Genomic DNA, 21,645 nt, shown 5'->3' with positions numbered 1-21,645 from the left:
TTCTCTGAGGATGATGCAAAATTGGCGATATCTTTGTACACAGGGCTTATAAACATTGCAATGCTGATGGAATTCCCTTATATGACAGCTTCTAAATAAACGCCCTGGCAATTTTATACCCTAGAAATGGCATAGACTTCAGGCCTGCTGTAATTCTGTGCTGTCACTGGAAGCTGGAAGCATGATTGAAGTGAAGCGAACCTGTGTCACCTGAAGCCAGCTTGGTTGTGGGTGTCAAGAACTGTGAAAGGCTTGAGATTTACCCTACTTGCAAGCTAACTGGTTATCCTGTCACAGTTTCATGGATGTCAGCAGAAGACATGAGACTCCTGGGTCAGAGGCAAAGGACTCTATTACTCACAGGAGTAGCACCAGCAGAGTGTCCGCATTCTCTTGTGTCAGTTCCCCAGGCCCCAATTCCCGCAGGATGATGTGAAGAAAGCTGGGTGACCCAAGCCCTCCTAGCGAGTTGTGTTACAGGAGAGGCCCCCTGCATGTATTTGGGAGTCCACATCTTTGATAATGGGCAGTAAGCCCATTTGCTGCAGAGTGAGCATTATCTCTATCTTCCAAGGCTGTCAGCAAACCTGCTCTTTTCTCTGGAAGGAGGCACTCTCTCTATCCTCAAAGGCTGTTCACTTCACAAATATCCTTGAAAAGAGTCCAGAATAAAGGCAGTCATGCCTCTGTTCTATTTAGGAGACCATGGAAAATTGTCTCCCAAGGGCAAGGTTTGACTTGTGCTGATGCTTTGGGCTAATCAGCAAGGATCAGAATCCACAAATGGTAGAAAAATAAAATAAATTAAATATTTACTCTGTGCTCCTTGGTAGGGGAGGGTGGGGTGTCAGAAAATAAATTAATAAACAAACTAAAAGGGCTCTTTGAAGAGTCGACAAACAAGCTGAGGTCAGACTTATTCAGCCATGTGAGATCAGGGGTAAGACAGGCAGACAAGGGCAGGACTCTGGATTTTACTCTAGGGTGGTGAGAAGCCATTGGGAGGTTGGAAGCAAGGTTCTGGGTTCCATGACAAAAACAGAACTACAGCTGCTCACAGTGACCTCCTGTCCTAGTGTCCAAGGCTTTGGATCATCCATGTGAGTAATGAGAACGTTCAGCTCAAGTCAGTTAAAAACCTAGTTTCCAATGAGTCCTCTTGGAGAAGCAAAAAGCTGTGGCCTCTGCTGAAAGCGCCCTCTACACTTGCAGAATGGGCACTTGGAAAACTTCTGTGGAACAGAATAGGTTGAACTGACGTCAAATTCTCAGCTCCTCGATTATGGGCTTTTCAAGAGCCGATCTTGTCTGGGTTATGGAGCAGGCACCGTGCCAGGGGAAGGACCCTTTGTCTCCTCAAAGGGCAGCACTGTAACCTAATAGATAAGGCTGGGTTCCTGTCTCAACCTAGCTGTGTAGCCCCTGATGAGTTACTTAACCTCTCCAGCTCTGTTCTGTCCTCTGTAAAGTGGGGATAACAATGGTGCCTATTTCATAGGGTTGTCTTGAGGGTCATGGGAGCACGTGAAGAGCTCATCACAGGGCCTGGCCTGCAACAGGGTTCAACTCATGTTTGCAGTCATGTAGAGAGGTGGAGTGGCCCAGAGAACAGGGCTGTTGGAGAATAAAGACTGTGAAATGTAACCACAAAGCGCAGACTCTGAAGGCCTCACCGGAGGGCAGGATGGCTTCCTCTGTCATTCCAGCGGGGTTGCCAGGGTGGGTCACCGGTAATAGAAAGTAGTAAACAAATGGACGGTGATAGGGAGGCAGACTGGAGTAAAGAAATGGACCTGGGAGCCGGCAGACCTCAGCGTGAAGGCCGGCTACACGACTGCTTACCTGTAATGACCGCAGTTGGGCAAGTTGCATTTCCTGAACCTGATTTCCTCATTTATAAAATGGGAGAAACAATTGATAAAATGGGAAGACCTGCTAGAGTCGTGAGGATTAAGTGAGTTATCATAAAGTGGCTGACACGTGGTAGGCGTCCAGTAAACACGAACAGTCTTAGCAGAGGCTTTTCTTTGGTAAAGATCTGCCTCTGCGCACAGAATTGAAGCTGGAAAAGAGTTACCAGGCCGATACCTTCACCCCACAGCGGAAACAGAAAGAAGGCACTGAGCGGCCTGAGCTCTCCATGGGACGGGGCTCAGGGCTCTTTCCAGCTCCCTGGCCATTGCTTTGCCCCGTCTCCATGGGGCCCCTGTGACAGGGCTGAGATGGTGGGAGGATATCTGACATCCCTGGCTGGGGTGAGTTGGAGAAACCTAATCCTGCTGGGACTTTGGTCAGCTCCCCAGCAGGACCTGTGTCAGTTAGTTTAATGGCTCTTTTGTGCGGGCCAGCTAGGGAGCAGAAGGGGACAGTATTTATTTGCTTTTTCCTTTCACTACCTGAGTTTCACAGACGCGAATCCTTAAATTGACTTTGAGGCCCTCAGTGTTGGGAAATCTATGCTTGCCCATCCCTGTTGCCATAACAGGGTCCTGAAGGGTGCCAGATGCATAATGTCCTGCCTTGTTCCTTAATATTCAGAAAAAAAATACGACCAGTCAGATCTTATACTCTTTCCAAGGAAAAAACAACAACACTATAGTTAACATAGTTTAAAGAATCACACAAAAAAGCTCTTTGGAAACTACTGAATGACGTGCTGAACAAGATGCCTATCTGCCTGGGCTTTTGCTTTACGCCTCAGCCCTGGATGCTCGCTCATGGCCTTCAAGTCTCGCGATACTTACCAAGCTGGCAAAGAAGGTCTAGAAATCTGACGAGCACCCCATCCCTCCCAGTACCAAGTTTCCAGTTTTGCTGGCAAGGATTCAGTTCTTCACTATATGAATATCTCACTTTCCTGGGCCAAAAACTTAGCAACTTCCATTTTCACTAAATATCCTGTGCTTTTCCACTAAATCGTACTCTACCAGGTGAGGGTGGGCAGGAGAAGTTTGCATTATTAATTAAAGAAGGAAGTATTTAAATCGGGTAGAAGAACCCAGTATTTTTTTCTCTTTGCATTTAGAAAATCATTTGGGCACATTCAGCCAGCAAGAAAGAAAGGATCGAGGAATTATCTACAAATTGGAGCCTTTTAAATTCTAGAATCTCATAAAGATATCCCTAACACAATGATGTCTGGTTTTCCATTTCTAGTCTATTTTCATACTATAACTTTCCTTCAAGGGGTCTAGAAAGTGCGAACTCAAGAGGAACAAGAGTGGACACATATTCTAAGGGAGTTGCCCAAGACAAAACAGAGCTGAAGGAAGTGTTCTTTAAAGGTATATGGGCAGGAGCTAGAGAGCTAGATGTCCTGGCACAGCGCTGGTCACCTAGATGACCTCCTAACAACCTGCTTTAATCTCAGCAACATCACAGATTAAACAGAGACATTTTGCACATCACCAATCACTCTGAAATTACCGTTAGGATTCTGGAGTTAAGTTCTATATCCTTCTAGTCTCCGTCATACCTACCTTCCTTCTTCCGTTCACTGAAAATTTTTCAATCACCTTTGCTATCTGCTGTAGGGAAACCAAACACAGAGAAGCCACAGCCCCTGTGCAATTTAGTTATGGGGACAAGACATATACACATTTAACAGAGAACAAAAATGAGGAGACGCTGGCCAAATTGTGTCCCTAGCACCTATCTAAAGGGGAAATTCTAAAGGTCATTCACAACAAAGCTGGGAAGATTTTCCAAAGGGCACTCTTCCAATTGGCTCTTGAAAGAAGTGAGAAACAGATGGGCAAAGAGGTGGCCTTCCTGGTAGGGAAGGCAGCAAGGTGTAAGGGAAAGAATAATCAACCGAGAGTCGGGAGAACGTGGAGGCATCCAGGCTGTCTTCAAGTTGGATCTGCGTTCGGGGGGGTGGTGCAGTGGCCCAGGGTCTTCAAAGCCATTTTCGGATGGTAATTATCCATGACAACTTTATGATTCTGTGAAGGGCCAGACATAGAGAGATGTCAGGCTTCTGTTCCCAATGTGTGTTACATCCTTCTGTAGCCCAATGGGATTGTGTCCTTCCCAGGATGTTTGCATGGACCCTTCCCTCTGCCTGGAACTCATTTCCTCTAGATCAGCTCTATTCAATAGAACTTTCTGGGAGGATGGAAATGTTCTGTTGACCCTCGTTGTCCAGTATAGCAGCCACTAGCAAAATGTGAGTATTGCATATTTGAAATGCGGCTAGTGTGACTGAGGAATAAGTTTTTTATTTTACTTAATTTTAATTTAAATAGCCACATGTGGCCCCCATATTGGACAGCAGGGCCCTCGATTTTCTCGTGGCTGGCTGCTCCTTTGCAATGTTCAGATCTCAGCTCTCAATCACTTTCTTAGAGAAGCTATTTGTTAGGATTGCCACCTTTGGTAGGCGGAAGAATGGCCTCCCGAAGATGTCCACATCTTAATCCCCAGGACCTGTGAGTATGTTACATTACATGGCAAAGGAGGATTAAGGTTGCAGATGAAATAAAGTGGCTAATTAGCTGATCATGAAATGAGAAGGTCATCCTGCATTTTCTGGGTGGGCCCAATTTAAGCATATGAGTCCTTAAAAGTAGAAGTGGGCAGAGAAGCAGTATGGGCTGGAGAAATGAGATGGATGAAAAGGAGGAAAGATTGGAAGTGTGAGAGGGAATCAACCCACCACTGCTGGCGTTAGAGATGGAGGAAGGGTGCCACAAAACAAAGGATGTGGGTGGCCTCCAGAAGGTAGGAACAGCCCTCACCTGACAGCCAGAGAGAAAATGGGGATCTCAGTCCTACAACTGCCAGGAACTGAATTCTGCCAACAACCTGAATGAGCGAGGAAACGGATTCTCCCCTGGAGCCTGCAGAAAGGAGCGCAGCCTGTTCACACCCTGACCTCAGTCCTTCGAGAGCCCCCAGATTTCTGACATACAGATTGTGAGGCAGGGAGTTTGTTTTAAGCCACTCAGTTTGTGGTAATTTCAGTAGCGACAGGAAACTGATCAACGACCTGCAACAGACCCGCTCTGACCTTCCTCTGGTGTGAGGAGTCTGAGAAGCCAGGGAGAGGTGCCCACCCAGAGCCCCGCTTCTGGACCACATTTCAGCTACCAGGACCTTGGAATCCCTGTTCAGTGGCCCCGGGGGCTGCTTCTGAGGCCATGTGCACCCCTCCCTCATCGTGCGCTCCAGAGAGTGGATGAAGACTCAAGACAACAGCCACTCAGGCATAGGTTTGAGGGGGGGGGCGGGTGAGGCCAGAACTGGACACTGGGCTACACAGTCCACATAGGTACACGTGAGGCCCCTTGAGGTGTGATAGACCAGGGTGGGCGCCAGGGGTGGGGGAGGTGGCAGAGAGAAGAAAGTCAGGAGAAGGGCTAAGGGTCGAGCTGGCCCTCTCTGTGCTTCCATGATCCCGTGTGGGACTCTGGGAACTCTGCAGATTTTAAATTCAAACCTGGCACTCCAGGTCTTTGTGAAGGTTTATCTGTCCACATAGGAGAACAAAACATATTTTCATCAATAGTCTGTTCGTCTGACTTACATTTTTTAACTCCACAGACATATGTCCAGGGCCCCCTTGGTGCTCTTAGTCTGGCCCCTGCAATGACAGAGGCAGGCCCGTTGCTCACTCCCTACAATCACATTCCTCCATCCAGTCCATCTCCCTGTCATCTTGTTTTATTTTCTCCAGAACACCTAATGCTGTCCGAAATTACTTATTTTGCATCATGCTTGTATCATCACTGCCTTTCTCCGTTAAAATATTAACTCCAGAGAACAGGTCTGTCTTGCTCGCCGGCGCCTGGATGAGCGGGTGGGCAGGTGCGTCGAGGACGAAGGGCCTTGCAGCTGGGCAGAGGCGTTTCACTTTGCATGGAGAATTTGGAAAGATGGGTCTTTGTGTAAGCTTTGCCACCAACACTTCCGCACTCCCAAGAATTGGAATAGGAGTCCCTGAGATCCCTTTAGGTTTTAAATTTCTAGGATATGCTAGGGAAGGGGGAAACCCTAGTGGTCCCTGGTCAGGAGGCTCCTATTGCTGACTTTACTGGTTATCTATTAATATATATAAAATTACTACAAACTCAGCAGCTTAAAACAACAGACACAGATTATTACACACTTTCTGTGTATCAGGAATCTGGGAGTGACTCAGCTGGGTGCTTCTGATCCCATGTCTCTTATGAGGCTGCAGTCAAGCTGTTGGCTAGAGCTGCCATCATCTAAAGGCTTGACTGGGGCTGGAGGATCCACTTCCGAGAAAACTCGCTCACACGACCGTTGGCTGGAAGCCTCAATTCCTTGCTGGCTGTTGGTAACAGGACTGGGCTGCTTACTACACGGACTTCTCCACAGTGCTCTCATGACAAAGTGGACGCATCCTTTAGAGTGAATGATCCAAAAGAGAGAGAACAAGAAGGAAGACAAAATGCCTTCTTACTCTGACCTGTCTTGGACAGGACGCACCATCACTTTTGTCTTATTTTTTCTTTTTTGCTGAGGAAGATCTGCCCTGAGCTAACATCTATTGCCAGTCTTCCTCTTTTTTTCCTTTTATATGAGCCACCACCACAGCATGGCCACTAACAGATGAGTGGTGTAGGTCCACGCCCATGAACTGGACCCAGGCTGCCTAAGCAGAGCACACCAAACTTAACCCCTAGGCCACCAGGGCTGGCCCCATTTTGTATTATTTTATTTGCTAGAAATGAGTCACCAAGTCCAACCCACACTGAAGGTTTAGGGGATTAAGCTCCACTTTTTTTTTTTTAAAGACTTGCACCTGAGCTGACATCTGTTGCCAATTTTTTTTTTCTTCTTCTTCTTCTTCTTCTTCTTCTCCCCAAAGTCTCCCAGTACATAGTTGTATATTCTAGTTGTACGTCCTTCTGGCTGTGCTATGTGGGACGCTGCCTTAGCATGGCCTGATGAGCAGTGCCACGTCCGTGCCCGGGATCCAAATCAGCAAAACCCTGGGCTGCCAAAGTGGAGAGCGTGAACTTCACCACTTGGCCACGGGGCTGGCCCCTAAGCTCCACTTTTTAAAAGAAGGTATATTTGTGGATATATTTTTAAACCATCACACTGACCAAGACAGGTGTCACTTCCTTGCAAGGGCTAATCTCTCTTCCCGCTCTTTTTACCGGCACACTTCCTTCTCTTGGGTCTTCGAGTCTTTCACCATTTTCTCTCTACCTTGTTTCTCCTATTTTCTCTGGCCACCAAAGCACACAGATCTTCAGCCTTCTTAAAAGTCCTCTTACTCATAGTTGTTACCCGTCTTGGTCTGGCTCCCCACTAGTACCCCCTCCTCCCATCTGCTCTCTTTATGTCACTCCTTTTCCTCCATCCTCTCTCTGAACATAGACATCCCCCAGTGCCCTTTGTTTCTCTGTACACTCTTCCCCTTGAAAAGCTCATTGGCGTCCATGATTTTAACCATCCCTTCTAGGTAGAGGATACCCCAAAGCAGACTATTCTCTCAAATTCCATTCCCACATTTCATCCTGTCCGCTGCACCTCTCCATCTGGATACCTCTGAGGCCACTCAGCCTACCATGTCCACATTTAGTTCCTCTGTCCCCGCCTGCTCGTCACCCCCCAACCACTGAGATTCAGAACCTTGGGAACTCTGGCCCTTCCCTCTCCTCCACCTCACACCTCTCTTTTGCCACTAATCCCTTGGGATTTTTCCATCACCACAGTCTCACTAATCTACTATGAGAGCCTATAGATTGATCTCTCTGTCCCCAGGTTACCTGGTCCAGTCCTTCCTGCTCAGCGTGCCTAGACTGATGCTAGCACAGCAGGGCTCTGAGCATGTTACTCTCCCTGTGCAAAAACTTTCAATGACCCCTCCTGGTTACAGACTTATGGGTGAACTTTTCAGCCTGGCATCCCAGGTCTCACAGTAAGAGAGATTATGGTGCTTTAATGTTTAACCTGCAATAGGCTTGAACTCCCAAGACCTGAAATGAAATCCTGGATGTGTCACTTACTACTGACGTGACCCTGGGCAAGTTGCTTCACCTCTCTGAGCCTGTGTTTTCTCATCTCCAAAAGGAGAATAGCAGCATTTCTAATCAAGTGTTTTGAGGATGAAATGAGATAATGTATATAAACAACTTATCCTTGCTCACGTGAAAGCATGAGCTACATTGTAGCTGCTATCATTATCATTCCATATAAAGGTGCTTGGCGAAAAGTGCCCACCACAAAGCAGGTGCTCAACAAATCAGTGCTTTCCCAAGGTGTTACTTGAATGTGTACCCCTGGTGTTACTTTTATTTTTAAATTATTTGTCCCCCTTGTTCTTCTTTTATGAAGGCATGATTTCCAAATGCATATGTTAATACATTTACTTTATGTCAGAGGTTGGCACACTTTGCTGTAAAGGGCAAGATCGTAAATATTTCAGGCTAGGCGGGCGAAGCATGTCGCAGCTATTCAACTCTTCCATTATAGCATAACTGTAGCCATAGACCATGTGTAAATGAATGAGTAAGGCTGTATCCCATAAGACTTTATTAATGGACACTAAAATTTGGATTTCATATAATTTTCATGTCATGAAATATTATTATTCTTTTGATTTTTCCCATCCATTTTAAAATGTAAAAACTAGTCTTGGCCGGTGGGCCATACAAAAACGGATGGTAAGCTAGATTTGGTCTGTAGGTCCATTTGCTGACCTCTGATACAGAGTGTTCATTAAATTTAAGCATAAAACAGTGAATTGATTAAATAATAATATGAAGTAAAGAAGAGTACAGATGATGCGTGGATCTGGAGAATATTCTGACAGCAGTGCAAGAATGATCTAAGTTGGGGCAACACATCAATAGATATTTATTGCCCATAAAGCTCTAGAATCTGATTCAACCTGGCTGTCCAGCTGTATCTCCTCCAGGGCCCAGCCAAACTGGGCTTCTGTTTCCCCACGTATATTCTGCATGTTCCCCAGGCCCTTGGTCTAGAATACCCCCCTGAGTTATTTTTACTCACAATACTTCTGACACCAAATGTATGGGATTTTTCCACACCAACAACCAGTTCAACTCTCCAGATGCAAACTGGGTGCCCTACAATTCAATTCAGTTCTGGCACTAACTACCTGGAGCCAGCAGCAGGCTCCATAGGCGTAAGGCCCAGCCTCACAAGAATGCCCTCACCTCAGATGCCACTTGTAAGCATTGGGTGCCTAAGGTGCCCAGGCTTCTGTCCGACTTGGCTGCAAAGCTAGGGGTTCCCACAACCCATTCCTTTCAGGGTTCATAATTTGCTAGCGTGGCTCACACAACTTAGGAAAGTGTTTTACTTGCCATTACCAGGTTATTATACAGGATATTATGAAAGACACAAAAGAGCAGCTAGATGGAGAGGTACGTAGGGTAAAGAACAGAAAGGGAAGGGTCTGGAATACAGGAACTCCTGTCAGGGACAAAGACTAAATATGTATTTCCTATTATATCAAGATATTCCCCCTTCCTATTATGCTCTTTAAAACCGTATCCTTTAGGGCCAGCCCCCAGTGGCCAAGTAGTTAAGTTTGGTGCGCTCCGCTCGGGTGGCCCAAGTTTGGTTCCCGGGCGCAGACCTACATCCCTTGTCTGTCAGTGGCCATGCTGTGGTGGCAGCTCATGTACAAAAATAGCAAGAATGGCAGCGTATGTTAGCTCAGGGTGAATCTCTCTCAGCAAAGAAAAAAAATCGTATCTTTTAAGGGCCACGTCAAGTACCACCTCTGTTAAAAGCCCTCCAACAATTCCTCCCTGCCCCCTACAAACGGTCTTTCCCTCCTCTGTCTCTTCTCTACAAGCCCTCTTCTCTCAATAAGAGCTTCTTGGCTCCTCCATTATTGTAGTTGTATTATAGTTATTTGGCTATTTATCTTCCTTAAAACCGAGGTTCCTGAAGTTTGGAACCTTATCTAGCTAGGATCCTGCAGTGCCTGGCACACAGCAGGCACTCAGAAAGCATGTCTTGAATTTTGTTTCCTTGAATTGAAAATGGGATTTGACATTATCCTGGCCACTGTGTAACTGACATGACAGAGTGAAGAGATTAGCTGGTCAAAGTTAGAGTGAATAGAGTGGGTCTGGTGGGAGGCTGAGGAGGAAAAGCCCACCCTTGTGGGTCACGACTGGCAGAGAGTCCGGTTTGGTCTGCGAGGTTGCATGGCTGGTCTCTTAGTGAAACCTTTGGCAGGAAGTGGATCTGAATAGAGAGAAAAGTAGGCTTTCTCGACTTCCCATGCGTCTGAGAGGCTGAGCAGAGAGCGCAGTGAAATCCAACTGCTGATTCTCTCCGGGCCTCAGGAGAGCCGAGGTCTGAGAAGACCTCAGGACACTCATTGTGCCCCAGTTCCACCGAGTGAATCAGGCTCTGATGCAATTGGCATTAGGCCTTAATCACGAGCCCCATCTCGCAGGTCCAGTACAGACGAGCTTTGTCATTTCTCTGAGGGAATCGCTGCCATTTCTCTTCCAGGCTCAAAGCAGCCCCCTCTGCCCCTTCTAGCCCTGATGAGACAGCAATTCAAACCGCTCCAATTACCAGGTTTCACTAGGTAAGGAGGACCGATTAAGCAACGGTGGCCCAAATAACTTTACTAGTACAGACACTTTTTCAAAGCCAGCGGAAGTCCTGCCAAATTAAAGGATGTCAGGATGAGATGCTATGAATATCAGTTTCCTTCTCTCTGGCAGTGGAGAGGATTAATTAAATGCTTGTGAAGTGCTTTGAAAATTTAAGCTGTTAAGAATTATTGTTCTGTGTAATAGGGAAAAAATAGAATTCTTGGCTCATTAAAGCTGTAATGTTGTAAGCCGGAATACTTTTTTTAGGATATCTTTGAGAGCTACATTTTTATTAAAAGGAAGAAAGAACGAGAAAGAAAAGAAATGTGGCTATGAATAGACATATACACATGCTGGAAAGGCAGCTGGGTTAATCAATGTTTCTGCTGATTAAGACATGAACTGTGAGAAGCCCTTTCTTATTGACTACCAAAGAGACAGTTATGAAGACTCAATTGTTCCAATATGCAGGGGCAGTTCCACTAAAATGTGAACAGATGGGCATTTGCTTTCGTTCCGTAGGATTGAGGAGCTGAGAGGCTGTGAAAGAGCAGGCGCGTAAACGTGGACTTCAAGGAGCTCTGTGGCCTCTTCCTCCTGATGCAACTGAACGAGGCCGACATCTTTCTGCTTTCACTTTGTTGGCAGATTTGCCCAGGGACGTTTTTGCTTTGTTTCCATCCTCAGTGGACTCTCACTTCTCTTTCAATCTACATTGATGGGAGACATACGCTTCCTTTGGTGTCATACTAGTTTCCTATGGCTGCTGTGACAAATTACTGCAAACTTAATGTCTTAAAGCCACACAAATGTATTCTCTTACAGTTTTGGAGCTCAGAAGTCTGAAGCCAGTCTCACTAGGCTAATGGCAGGGTGTCGGCAGGGCTGGTTCCTTCCGTCGGTTCCAGTGCAGAGTCCGTTTGCTTGCCTTTCAACTTTCTGGAGGCCGCCACATCCCCTGGATCACGGCTCTTCCCTGGCATCACCCCCACTTCTGCTTTGTCCTCGCATCTCCTCCCTGACTCTCCTGCTCCCTCTTTCCCTTATAAAGACCCTGTGATTACACTGGACTCACTGGGAGAACCCAGGATACTCTCACCTCAAGATCCTTAACTCAGTCGCATCTGGAGTCCCTTTGGCCATATGAGGTAGCACATTCACAGGTTCTGAAGATTAGGGTGTGGATGTTTTGGGGGCCATTATACTGTCTATCACAGTTTCCGTCTCTAAACCCCTCTCTATCTTTTTCATTTAGAACAAGCCAGGCCCTGTTCTAAATGTTTAACATGGATTAACTCATTTAAACTTCACAATCACCCTAGAAGAGAGGTCTGCTGTTATGAATGAGGAATCTGAGGCAAAAAGGTTAAACTACTTGCCTGGGGTCACTAATTTAGTACCCAAGCCTGGAACTCACAGACTTTGTCTTTAAAGACTTAAAGATTGTCTAAAAGCAACACAATTATATGTAATTAAAAATAATTCAAATGAAAATCAGTCCCCTCTCTTCCACCCCATCTTCATCTGGATCCCCCCTCCTAGAAGCCCTTTGCAACTTTAGTGCTCCTGGCAGTCACCACTATACCCTACATGTTATACATACACCGTAATTTTTTAATTAACATAGATACGTGTAGGTAGTTGTCCAGGTAATATAACATATTTTAATTAATTCTTCTAAAATTATTAAAATGAAAATCCTGAATTTTGAAATTCTCCTAAAAGACTTGAGGGCTCTGGAGAAGAATTCATGGGTAAACCTTTACAGATCAGTGTCCACACAGGCCCACAGCAAAGAGCAAAGGCTGTGGAGTCAGGCAGATCCAGATGCTAACTTTCATTCCATCACTTATTAGTATGGGCCCTTGGAAAAGTTACTTGTCCTCTTTGAGTTTCCTAATCCGTAAAATGCTCCCTTCGAGCATATTGTTAGTTTTAAATTAAATAACTTGTGAACTCAAGCACATGTCAGGAGTTCAATAACTGCTAGTTCTTCCAAGAGAGAAGGAACAAATATCTGCCAACAATGAATGAAAACATGTAAAAGAAAAACCATAAACAGATTCCATAGACAGCCAGAGTTTTAAGGACATGGGCTTTGTCTAGCATTTCCTCATTTGCTCGGCAAAAATTTTGGGGGCTCTCTATGTGCCAGGCACTGTGTTGGGCTGGGACACAGTGGTGACTGTGTCATGCCCCTGCCTTCAAAGGGCTTAGAGTACTCCTTCGTGCATAACAGTATCTCAATGTCTAATCTTTTAAAAGGCTAAACTCTTTTTTTTTTTAAAGGTTGATACCTGAGCTAACAACTGTTGCCAATATTCTTTTCTTTTTAAATTCTTCTCCCCAGTACATAGTTGTATATTCTACCTATAGGTCCCTATGGTTGTGCTATGTGGGTCGCCGCCTCAGCATGGCTTGATGAGGGGTGACATGTCCGCACCTAGGATCTGAACAAGCGAAACCCTGGGCTGCTGAAGTGGAGTGCCTGAACTTAATCACTCGGCCACAGGCCGGCCGCATTAAAAGGGTAAATTTTGATGACTATAAAGAAAAGATCTGGATCCATGGAAATGAGTATGTGTGTGTTGGGGGCCAGAGATTGTATCAAAAGCAATAGGCAGATACTAACTGTGTTTCAGTTGACTTAGACTGACATTTGGAAAGTAATTGTTAATATTACCTACCCCCAGAGACTGTTAGGTGCATAAAAACCTAAATGATTTTATAGCTTCTTGCAAAATTCAGTGCCTAACATATAACCTTTTTCCTGAAGAAATAGATTAAGTTCAAGGGAAAACAGTTGTGTTAATGCATTTTCTGACCATTCGGCTTTGAGGAACTTTCTGCAGTTAATCCCAGTTGCATTTTTGGATGCTCATGCTGATCTCCAATTCCTTCTCCACGATGTTTGGCAGAATTTGTCTTGGATGGTGTTTAATACGTTCACCAACCCCAGACAGGGAATGACCAGCAACAGGTGTGTCTGATAAAGAAAACATTGTTTCTGCTCTGCTTCAGACATGTTTGACATGTTTGGGACCTGCTTTCTTTTGCAAAGCTGATAGGAATCTATTTCAGAGGGAGGCGTGCCTCCCAGTTTCAGCCCAAGTAAGGCTCTTGGTTTGGTCAGCAGCAGAGCTAAGCTTGGAAGGGAATGCTAATATGTCTTCAGAGCTATCTACCTAAGCTAAATGATAAATGGGTGTTAACGGTCTAACATAAGAGGAGATAGCAGTAGTTTCCTGGACAAAGGATATCTAAGATTGCCTGGAAACAAACACAGCCCATCAGTGACCCAGGAGTGATGGGCTTGGTCTTGTGAACTGGTCTGTTGTAAAACAATTAGACACTTGGAAATCATCTGTACTGTCTTAACTGGTTTTGCCAACTTTGAGAGCACTATCTGGGATTGTGCATAATCCATGCAAAGGACAATTTACTTTGACTATATAGAGGACATGCAGTGTGCCTGGAACGGCACTAACACAGTCTAGCAGAGGCTTAATTGAAGAGAAATTTGAGAAATGGGCCTTCCAAAAATTCAGGGATTGCAGAGACCCGTACATAAAGCTACTAATTAGAGCAGCAGCAGGACAAGGACTTAACAAAGGCAGGATTCGTGCTTTGGGAAAAGGGCTCTGGTGGCTGGGAGGAAGGGGGCCCATGCTAAGTGAAGCTAAAGCTTTGAGCTTTGGGAACATTTGGAAAGTTACTACAGCATTGTATGGTTGTATTGGTGGGATGCTATGGTGTTTAGAATGTTACATACCTGAGATACATATATTTATATATATATATACTATATATATATACATAGATAATATGAATTCATGTTTCTTAAATTAAGTACACTCATGTGCCCAAAGATCTGGCTAGATAGGTGTGTCTGAGTGCTCTTAATTTATGGAACAGTTTAAAAATAGTCTTATAAGAGAATGTGGGAGAGAAGAGGAATGCATGTGTATGCGTGTATTTTTAGGGAATTCCCATGTGAAAGAAATAACGATATCTAATTTTGAACATGGTTCAATTGCTAAAAATCATGGACCAGTTTAGGATGTCAAAACACTTGCTACTTATTCCACTTGCCCCTACTTCATCTCCTGGTAAAATCTCACCAGTCATCATGGAAAGAATAGTTGTTTTTGAGAAGATACCAATGAGTTTTGGTATCTGACTTATATTAAATATCAACTGACTATGAATTCATGTAAGATCCCCAAATATAGATTCTATCATCAGTGCCTGCTTTATTCATAAGTAGGAATGAGAGAAGTAAAGTCCCTCACTATCTCTGGAGCGTTTACCCTGGGTCCAGCTACAGGACTAGGACTTTATGTTCCATTGGAGTAGATGGAATTACCATTTGATGTGATTTGAAGGGATCAGGAAGCCTCCCTACCCTGAAATATTTTCCCCAGTGGCCTGAAAATATTTGGCACCTATCCTGAGACGCCATCATGTAGAGCACTATTTGGGTTGGCTTCACAGTTGACAAAATGCTTTCCTATAGATCAACTGTCATGGAAGCAGAGTTGCCTCCTTGTTCAGAAGAGGATGTCTCGTTACTTCACAGTAGGGCTATTTTCTTTCAAATGTTTAAAATTTATAATAGGGTTGCTCGTGTCCCACCCACACCTACCAGCCATTGCTACCTTCAGTAGGAATGAACCAAATCAGATTGAGCCCCTCCTAAATCTAATTAAGATTGGTGGAGATGAAATTAATCTAATGAGATTAGTTTTGTATAAAAAGGAAGCTGAGAAGGAAGGAGAAGTAATTCTGACTCCTCTGGAGGAGAGCAGGCACAAACCAAGCCAAGAAAAGCAAGTGCAAGAATTCCAGAGGCAGAAGTTGTTTCTGAGTGGCTGACGCAAAACACTTGGAGCCCGGTGAGCAGCGTCTCCAGGGAACACTCTGTCCCGGGCACCCCTGCGGCTTAAAAGACGCCACCAATTGATAAGGTAACTCCCCGACTGTCAGCAGTGGGTCAAATGAGACAGTCGTTTTCAGATGGACAAAATGCTTTTGGATAGAAGGGAGGGGAATGTGAGGGGGCCAAAACTTGATTTTGGCAAAGCAAGGTGTTTGGAACTTTGATTGCCACATTGGCAAGTTCTCTTCAATGTCCATTACACTGTTTGCAGAGGGGCCAAGAGATGCTGGGCATTTACACATACAAACCGACATGGGATTGCATAAACAAAACAACATATGCTGTAATTTATGGGCACTTCAAAGGCTTTTCAACGATAATTTTGGTGACACTTTTTTTTCTTTCATGGGCGGAGTTTAGAACTGACCCTGGTGGGATGAGCCACCGCTATATGTCACGTTTACCTGCAGGTTTGTATGTACCATGTGTTTGCATGTCTGCTTTTTTATTTAGTTTGTTGAGATCTTATATCTTAAAAATATGTTCTGTACTTCATCTTGTAATGTTTAGTTTTGCCTTAATTGAACTGAAATTGACAAATATCAAAATGGCTTATCCACAAAGAACCCTTCTTGGGGTGAGCTGGGTGGCGTGGTGGTTAAGTTTGCACTCTCCAGTTTGATGGCCCAGGGTTCGCAGGTTTTGATCCTGGGCGTGGACCCACACCCCTCATCAGGCCATGCTGTGGTGGCATCCCACATACAAAATAGAGGAAGATTGACACAGATGTTAGCTCAGGGACAATCTTCCTCACCAAAAAAAAAAAAAAAGAACTCTTCTTGGTTTTCCTCATTATTTCACCTACGAGGCCCGTTTTCTCTGTGACTGCATGGAACACACCCCGACTTCTGCCCCCACCACCTGGGGAAGTGGGGAGAGTGCCCTGCAACCTCCTTCTGGAGTCCTGGGCCCCTCTTTCCAGCTGCTTTCCACTTCCTGCAGTTGCCCCAGGCACTTCACACCCAATGCCTCCAAAACAAGAATTTATCTTTCCTCCTCAGCTGCTCCCCCTCCATCACCATTTGCCAAGCTAGGAATCTCTGAATAGATCTTAGAGCAGAGCAACAAAGATGGGCCTGGGTTTGAACCCTAGCTCTGCCACTTAGCAACTATGTGACCTTAGGCAAGTTATTTGACCTCTCTCTGCCTCAGTTGCCTTATATATTCAAGTGGGGATAATAACGGTATCACTTCATGGAGTTTTTGTGGTGACTAACGAGGTATTGCATGAGCCTGGGACAGAGTAGCTGCTTTAAAAATGGCAGCTAATACTATTTCTACTATATCTTTGTCATTATCACCAGCCTCACCTCTTGCTCTCCTCCCTACCCTCACTGAATCCAGTTGAATCCACTCCAGATCCAACTGTCTCTCCAAGTCTCTCCAAGACCCTCCACAACACGTCCTTTGCCACCTCTTTGGTTCAGGCCTTCATTTCTCGCCTAGATGGACGTGTTCCCCTGGTCGGCCTTTGCTCACTTTGGCCAATCCCCTCAGCCAAGCCCAACCTCCCTGTCACATTCAGGCTTGGACACAACCGCTCCTTTTTGTGGTGGTCCCTTCACAAACGTAACCTTGCAGCCTTTCCATCGTCCTCGGACAGCCCCTATGCCCAGCTCCAACTTTAGTCCTCAGCGAGTCCTTCCCCGGTCCACCAGCCTGAGAAGTACTGTCCATTACGTACTGTGGTGACTTGGCCCACAAAGCCCAGCACTCTCTGAACCCCACCGAGTCTTCAGCATCATGTCTACGCCACATCCCCGAGCCTTGTGCCCTCCCATCCCTTTCCCCTTTTCCCCAAGGGGAAAGCCCCACGGTGGAGATTTTTTCCCTTCCTGGAACTGGGCAGCCTTCTTACCACACAAGGCTTTCCTCTGACATGCTTTTCTCCTTAATCAAGTCCTCCACTTTCCACTGCCCCCAGCCTGGTCAGTTCCTTCTAATCCTCTGGTTCTTTCCTCAGTCACCGGTCCTATCGTACACCTAGCCTGCTTTACACTTTTTTAGCATCAGGCACATTTTTTTTTCCTTTTCTAACATTTTCCCCAGTGATACATATATTTGTGAGGCTGATCAATGTCTGTGTCTCCCACTACACTGTATAAACCCCATGAGTGCGGGACTACTGGCTCTCTATTCCCGGAACCGAGCACGGTGCCCGGCATTGGTCAAACGAACGAATGAAGGAAGAAGGAGCGAATGCGTATCTCCCTCACGAGGGAAGCTCCACGCCGGAGGGAGCGCAGCGTGCGACAGTTAGGAGACGTTAGACTCCCTCTGGAACGCCTATCGTTGAAGCGGCAGCTGCCCGCACCATCCACAGCTGCGTACGCAGACACGGCTCACCCAGGGCTCTCACCGACACTCGGGCTTCGGGGACCCGCACCCCAGCAGCGGAGCTGGCGGCTGAGGACGCGCGGCTTTTCCTCCCAGCCCCGGGGAACGCTGGACGTGCTAACGGGCCCGGAAGGAGCGCCCGCCGAGCCAGGGCCGCGCCCGCAGCCCGCAGCCCGCAGCCGAGGCGCGCGGGGACCGTCGGTGCGGGGCGCAGCGCGAGCGGGAAGCCCCCCACCTCCCGTTCCCCGGACGGTTTCCAAAACTTGGTGTAGAAAGTATCCGTGTTTTTTCACATAGAACACTATTTTCCGGGAGGGTCTTACATGGAAATCCAATCAGTTTGTGAATGTCTCAGACACTGGCGTTCGTTCAGACAGACACACTGCACCCATCAAAGAATTGTGACGCTTTCCTTTCATTTTTTATTTAAAGAAAAGGAAACGCAGTCCCACTCAGCTTCCAGACGAGGACGACGCCCGGGAGGGGCGCCGCCCGCTTCTCAGCTCCAAGGAGCCCGGGCGCCCGGCCTGCTCCCGCCGAGCGGCGGCCAGACCTTCCCCTGCAGGCGGGCGGCCAGCGAGCGGGTGTCTTTCTCCGCGGGGACGCGGAGCCGGGAAGAGCCGGTGGAGGCGCTGTGCTAGCCAGCACACAAAGCCGGAGGGGCTTTCCACGGGGGACGCGGCGACTCCTGACGCAGGGGCCGGCGCCCGCTGGTGCCCGCGAGCGGACGGCTGCCGCAAGGAGCGCGTCGCGCCGGGGTGTGCGCAGCGCGAGGCGTTCGGTCTCAGCCACGGCAGCGAGCAGTCGGCACGCCGACCGCCGCCCTCAACGACCCGCACCGCGACGCCTGCGCGGGCCGCCGCCGGCCGCGCTCGCCTCTGCGCCTGCGCGCCCTCGGGAAGCTCCGCCCACCCCCGGGCGCCGGCGCGCGGGGCCGCGCCTCCTCATGGCGGCCGCCGCAGTGTGTGGTATTTAGCGGGAGCGCGCGGCGGGCGCGAGGACGCGCGAAGCGGCGGCGGCGGCGGCGGCGGCCAGGGGGGAGCCGGAGCGGCCGTTGCGGGGCGCGCTCTCGAGCGGCGGCGGCGGCCGGGTGTCCCGTCGGTGTCTGCCCGGGGAAGAGGCGGGGCGCGGCCCGCGGCGGCGGGGGTTGGCGGCGGCGCCGCAGCGCGTGTGAGCCGGGCCGGGGTCCGCGGCGCGCTCTCCGCCCACAGGTAAGTGGGCCCGCCGAGGGAGGAGCCGGCCGCGGGGGCTCCCGGGCGGAGGACGCTGGGCCGGCCCGGGCGGCGGCGGCGGGCAGGGCGGGCGCGGGAGCCCCCGGCCCCGGCGCCTTTGTCTCGGCCCGGCCCGCCGCCCCCGGCCCCGGCCCGGCCCGGCCCGCGGGGGTCGGCCTCGCGCCGGCGGGGCGGGGAAGGGCCTCCTCGCCGCGGCCCGGCCCCCGCGCGCCCGGAGGCGGGCCCGGCCGGGAGAGGCGCCCCGGCCCCGGCGCCGGCCTTTGTTGTGGAGGGTCCCGCGGTGTGCGGCCAACATGGCGGAGGTCAGCTGGGTGCGGGCCGGGCCGTCCCCGCCCTCCGGCCCGCCGGCCCGCGTCGGCGGCGGGGGCAGCCTGCCCTTGTTTACGTCGCGGGCGCGCGAACGCCGCCGGGCGGCACCCGGGCCTCGGCCCCTCGGCTCGCGTGTCGCGAGGTCGGGCCTCTCGGCCGCCACCGCGCAGCTTAGGAATGCGGTGACCTGGGCCGCAGCGCTGCGTAGGTTTCCCTTCCCGGTGGTGGAAGGATTCGGAACCTGCGCGTCTGGCTTCCGGAGAAGTCCAGCTCGTATGTTCGGAAATGAGACTGTGTAGCTGGCTGGTCAGTCGCGGAGGCCTGAGCGCGGATGTAGGACGGGGGCCGCCGCCCGCTGTTAGCAGCTGAAGCGTCACCGTGTCCTGAGGAGCGCCCGTCAAGGGTGGACTTAACTCCCCGCCGCAGCGAATGCTGCGAGCGCGGACGCTGAAGGCTGGCCGCCCGCCGGCTTCTGCCCTTGGGCAAGATGCTTAACCTCGCTGTTCTTCGTTTTCCTATCTGCAAAATGGGTGCAAGGCTAGTGCCTGCCCCAAAGAACTGTTGGGGGAGCTGAGGAGAGGCGAGAGGTGGAGGGCTTCGCCCGGGGCGAGCGCTCGGAAATGTGTGCTGGAAGGCCGCGCTTGTCACTTTACAGTTAAAACTTAGGGGGTGTCTCGGCACGATGGCTGTGTTGAAAGTACATAGGCCAGAAAGATGTGAAATCACATTGTAAATTGTTAGTGCTTAAGTGTTTCTTTCACTGCATTTTGTTGTTAGAAAGGCAAATAAGACGTTTAAGTGATAAACTGACAGGCTTTCTGAGATGATGGCGTTTGGAAATTTCTCTGGTAAAGGATTTGGGTAGGTCTTATGTGGTCTGGAATTTAAAAAATCAGATTAGCTAAAATGAAGTTTCCTTTTAGCACTTAGATTTATGGATCAGTTCGTTTCCAAGGACGTGAGTTAACGAACTTGGAGAAGGGGAACAGCGAGTCCCTTTGAGTGTTAGGTGTCTGTGGTGTCACCCTCTCTTCTAGACATTACTGGAGAACAAAGTGCAGCATGACGATAAATAGAATGGTCTGGTAATTTTGTCACGGAGATACTGGCGCGAATTGTGGAAGAGGGGGTTTTGGTTAGCTGTTAGGAAACTTTGTGACAAGTAGATTTTGGGACTTAAAGTGGATTATACAAGTCGTGTAATTTAATGAAATTAAAGATAGAGAATTTTGTGATATGGAACGGTTAGTTACAACCGTAAAGTTTGCTTTGCCAAAATATTTTCTTTAGATATAATATAGAATTGGTGTAAATGACCCCTTTTGGCACCTTTCTAACATAGTTTAGTAACATTTAATAATATTTAAAACTGAAGTACAGTATAATTAATAGATATGGAACTTTTCAGGTTAAGTGTTCCAAAAACTACAAATTCAGAAACAAATTTACTTCAGTTTAGCTTAATATCTGTTCCCTCTAAGCTTTGGGAAATTCTTATAAAATTGATGTAGAGCAAAATTCTTCAATATCTCTAATTAAAAAGAAGATTATAAGTAGGCTAAAATTAATTGGAGCTACAAAGGAAATATCTAGCTTTGGCAATAATGACATAAGAAGAAGAAGAAGAAGGAAGACTTCATTTTCAGTGTTTAGGGTGTTTTGAAAACGTGTTTTTTTTAAAGATTGGCACCTGAGCTAACAACTGTTGCCAATCTTTTTTTTTTTTTCATTCTTCTCCCCAAATCACCCCAGTACATAGTTGGATATTTTTAGTTGTGGGTCCTTCTGGTTGTGCTGTGTGGGATGCCCCCTCAGCATGGCTTGATGAGTGGTGCCATGTCCGCGCCCAGGATCCGAACCGGAGAAACCCTGGGTGCGTGAACTTAACCACCTGGCTACTGGACCGCGCCGAAAACAAGTCTTATAATGAGGGTAACAAAGTAACTTTACAAAGTGACCAGTTCAGTTGTGTTTTAAAACAGTTGATTTACTCAATTTGTAAAGATTGGAGGTTTTTCTTTCTTTCCTTGAAGAGATCTGTTACAGACTTGTGGTTATAATTATGGAATTTCCATACACACCTGTAAAATGTTTAAATTCTGGATATTTTTGGTATACAACTCCCTACAAACAAATATATGAAAACCTGAGACTCCCTACTCTCCCTTCTTTCCCCCTCAAAAAACAACTGAGGGTAAATTTTTCTTCTTTATCGTGAGTATTCTTAATGGTTTCTTTTAAGTAGGAATTTTTCTAATGGACT

At 47.7% G+C, this 21,645-nt stretch overlaps 1 protein-coding gene across 3 annotated transcripts in view; it reads left to right on the top strand.

Annotated features, from left to right (window-relative positions):
- The first annotated feature begins 18,911 nt into the window (after positions 1 to 18,911).
- The window catches only part of SIAH1 (siah E3 ubiquitin protein ligase 1), a 34,117-nt gene continuing 31,383 nt past the window's right edge, over positions 18,912 to 21,645 (top strand). The window contains exon 1 of one of the 3 annotated variants that reach the window (XM_070613636.1): positions 18,912 to 19,052. Coding sequence is in view for 1 of the 3 variants with exons in the window: in XM_070613638.1 (XP_070469739.1) it covers positions 19,367 to 19,586 (220 nt within the window). In the remaining 2 variants the exon portion in view is untranslated. Of the gene's footprint in view, positions 19,053 to 19,285; positions 19,587 to 21,645 lie in introns of those variants that run through there. The other 2 variants (XM_070613637.1, XM_070613638.1) reach the window with 2 other exon arrangements.

The sequence above is a fragment of the Equus przewalskii genome, chromosome 3 (genome assembly GCF_037783145.1).
Source record: "Equus przewalskii isolate Varuska chromosome 3, EquPr2, whole genome shotgun sequence".
NCBI lineage: Eukaryota > Metazoa > Chordata > Mammalia > Perissodactyla > Equidae > Equus > Equus przewalskii.
The sequence above is the reverse complement of the archived record's forward strand: the minus strand, read 5'-3'. Positions and strand labels throughout refer to the sequence as shown.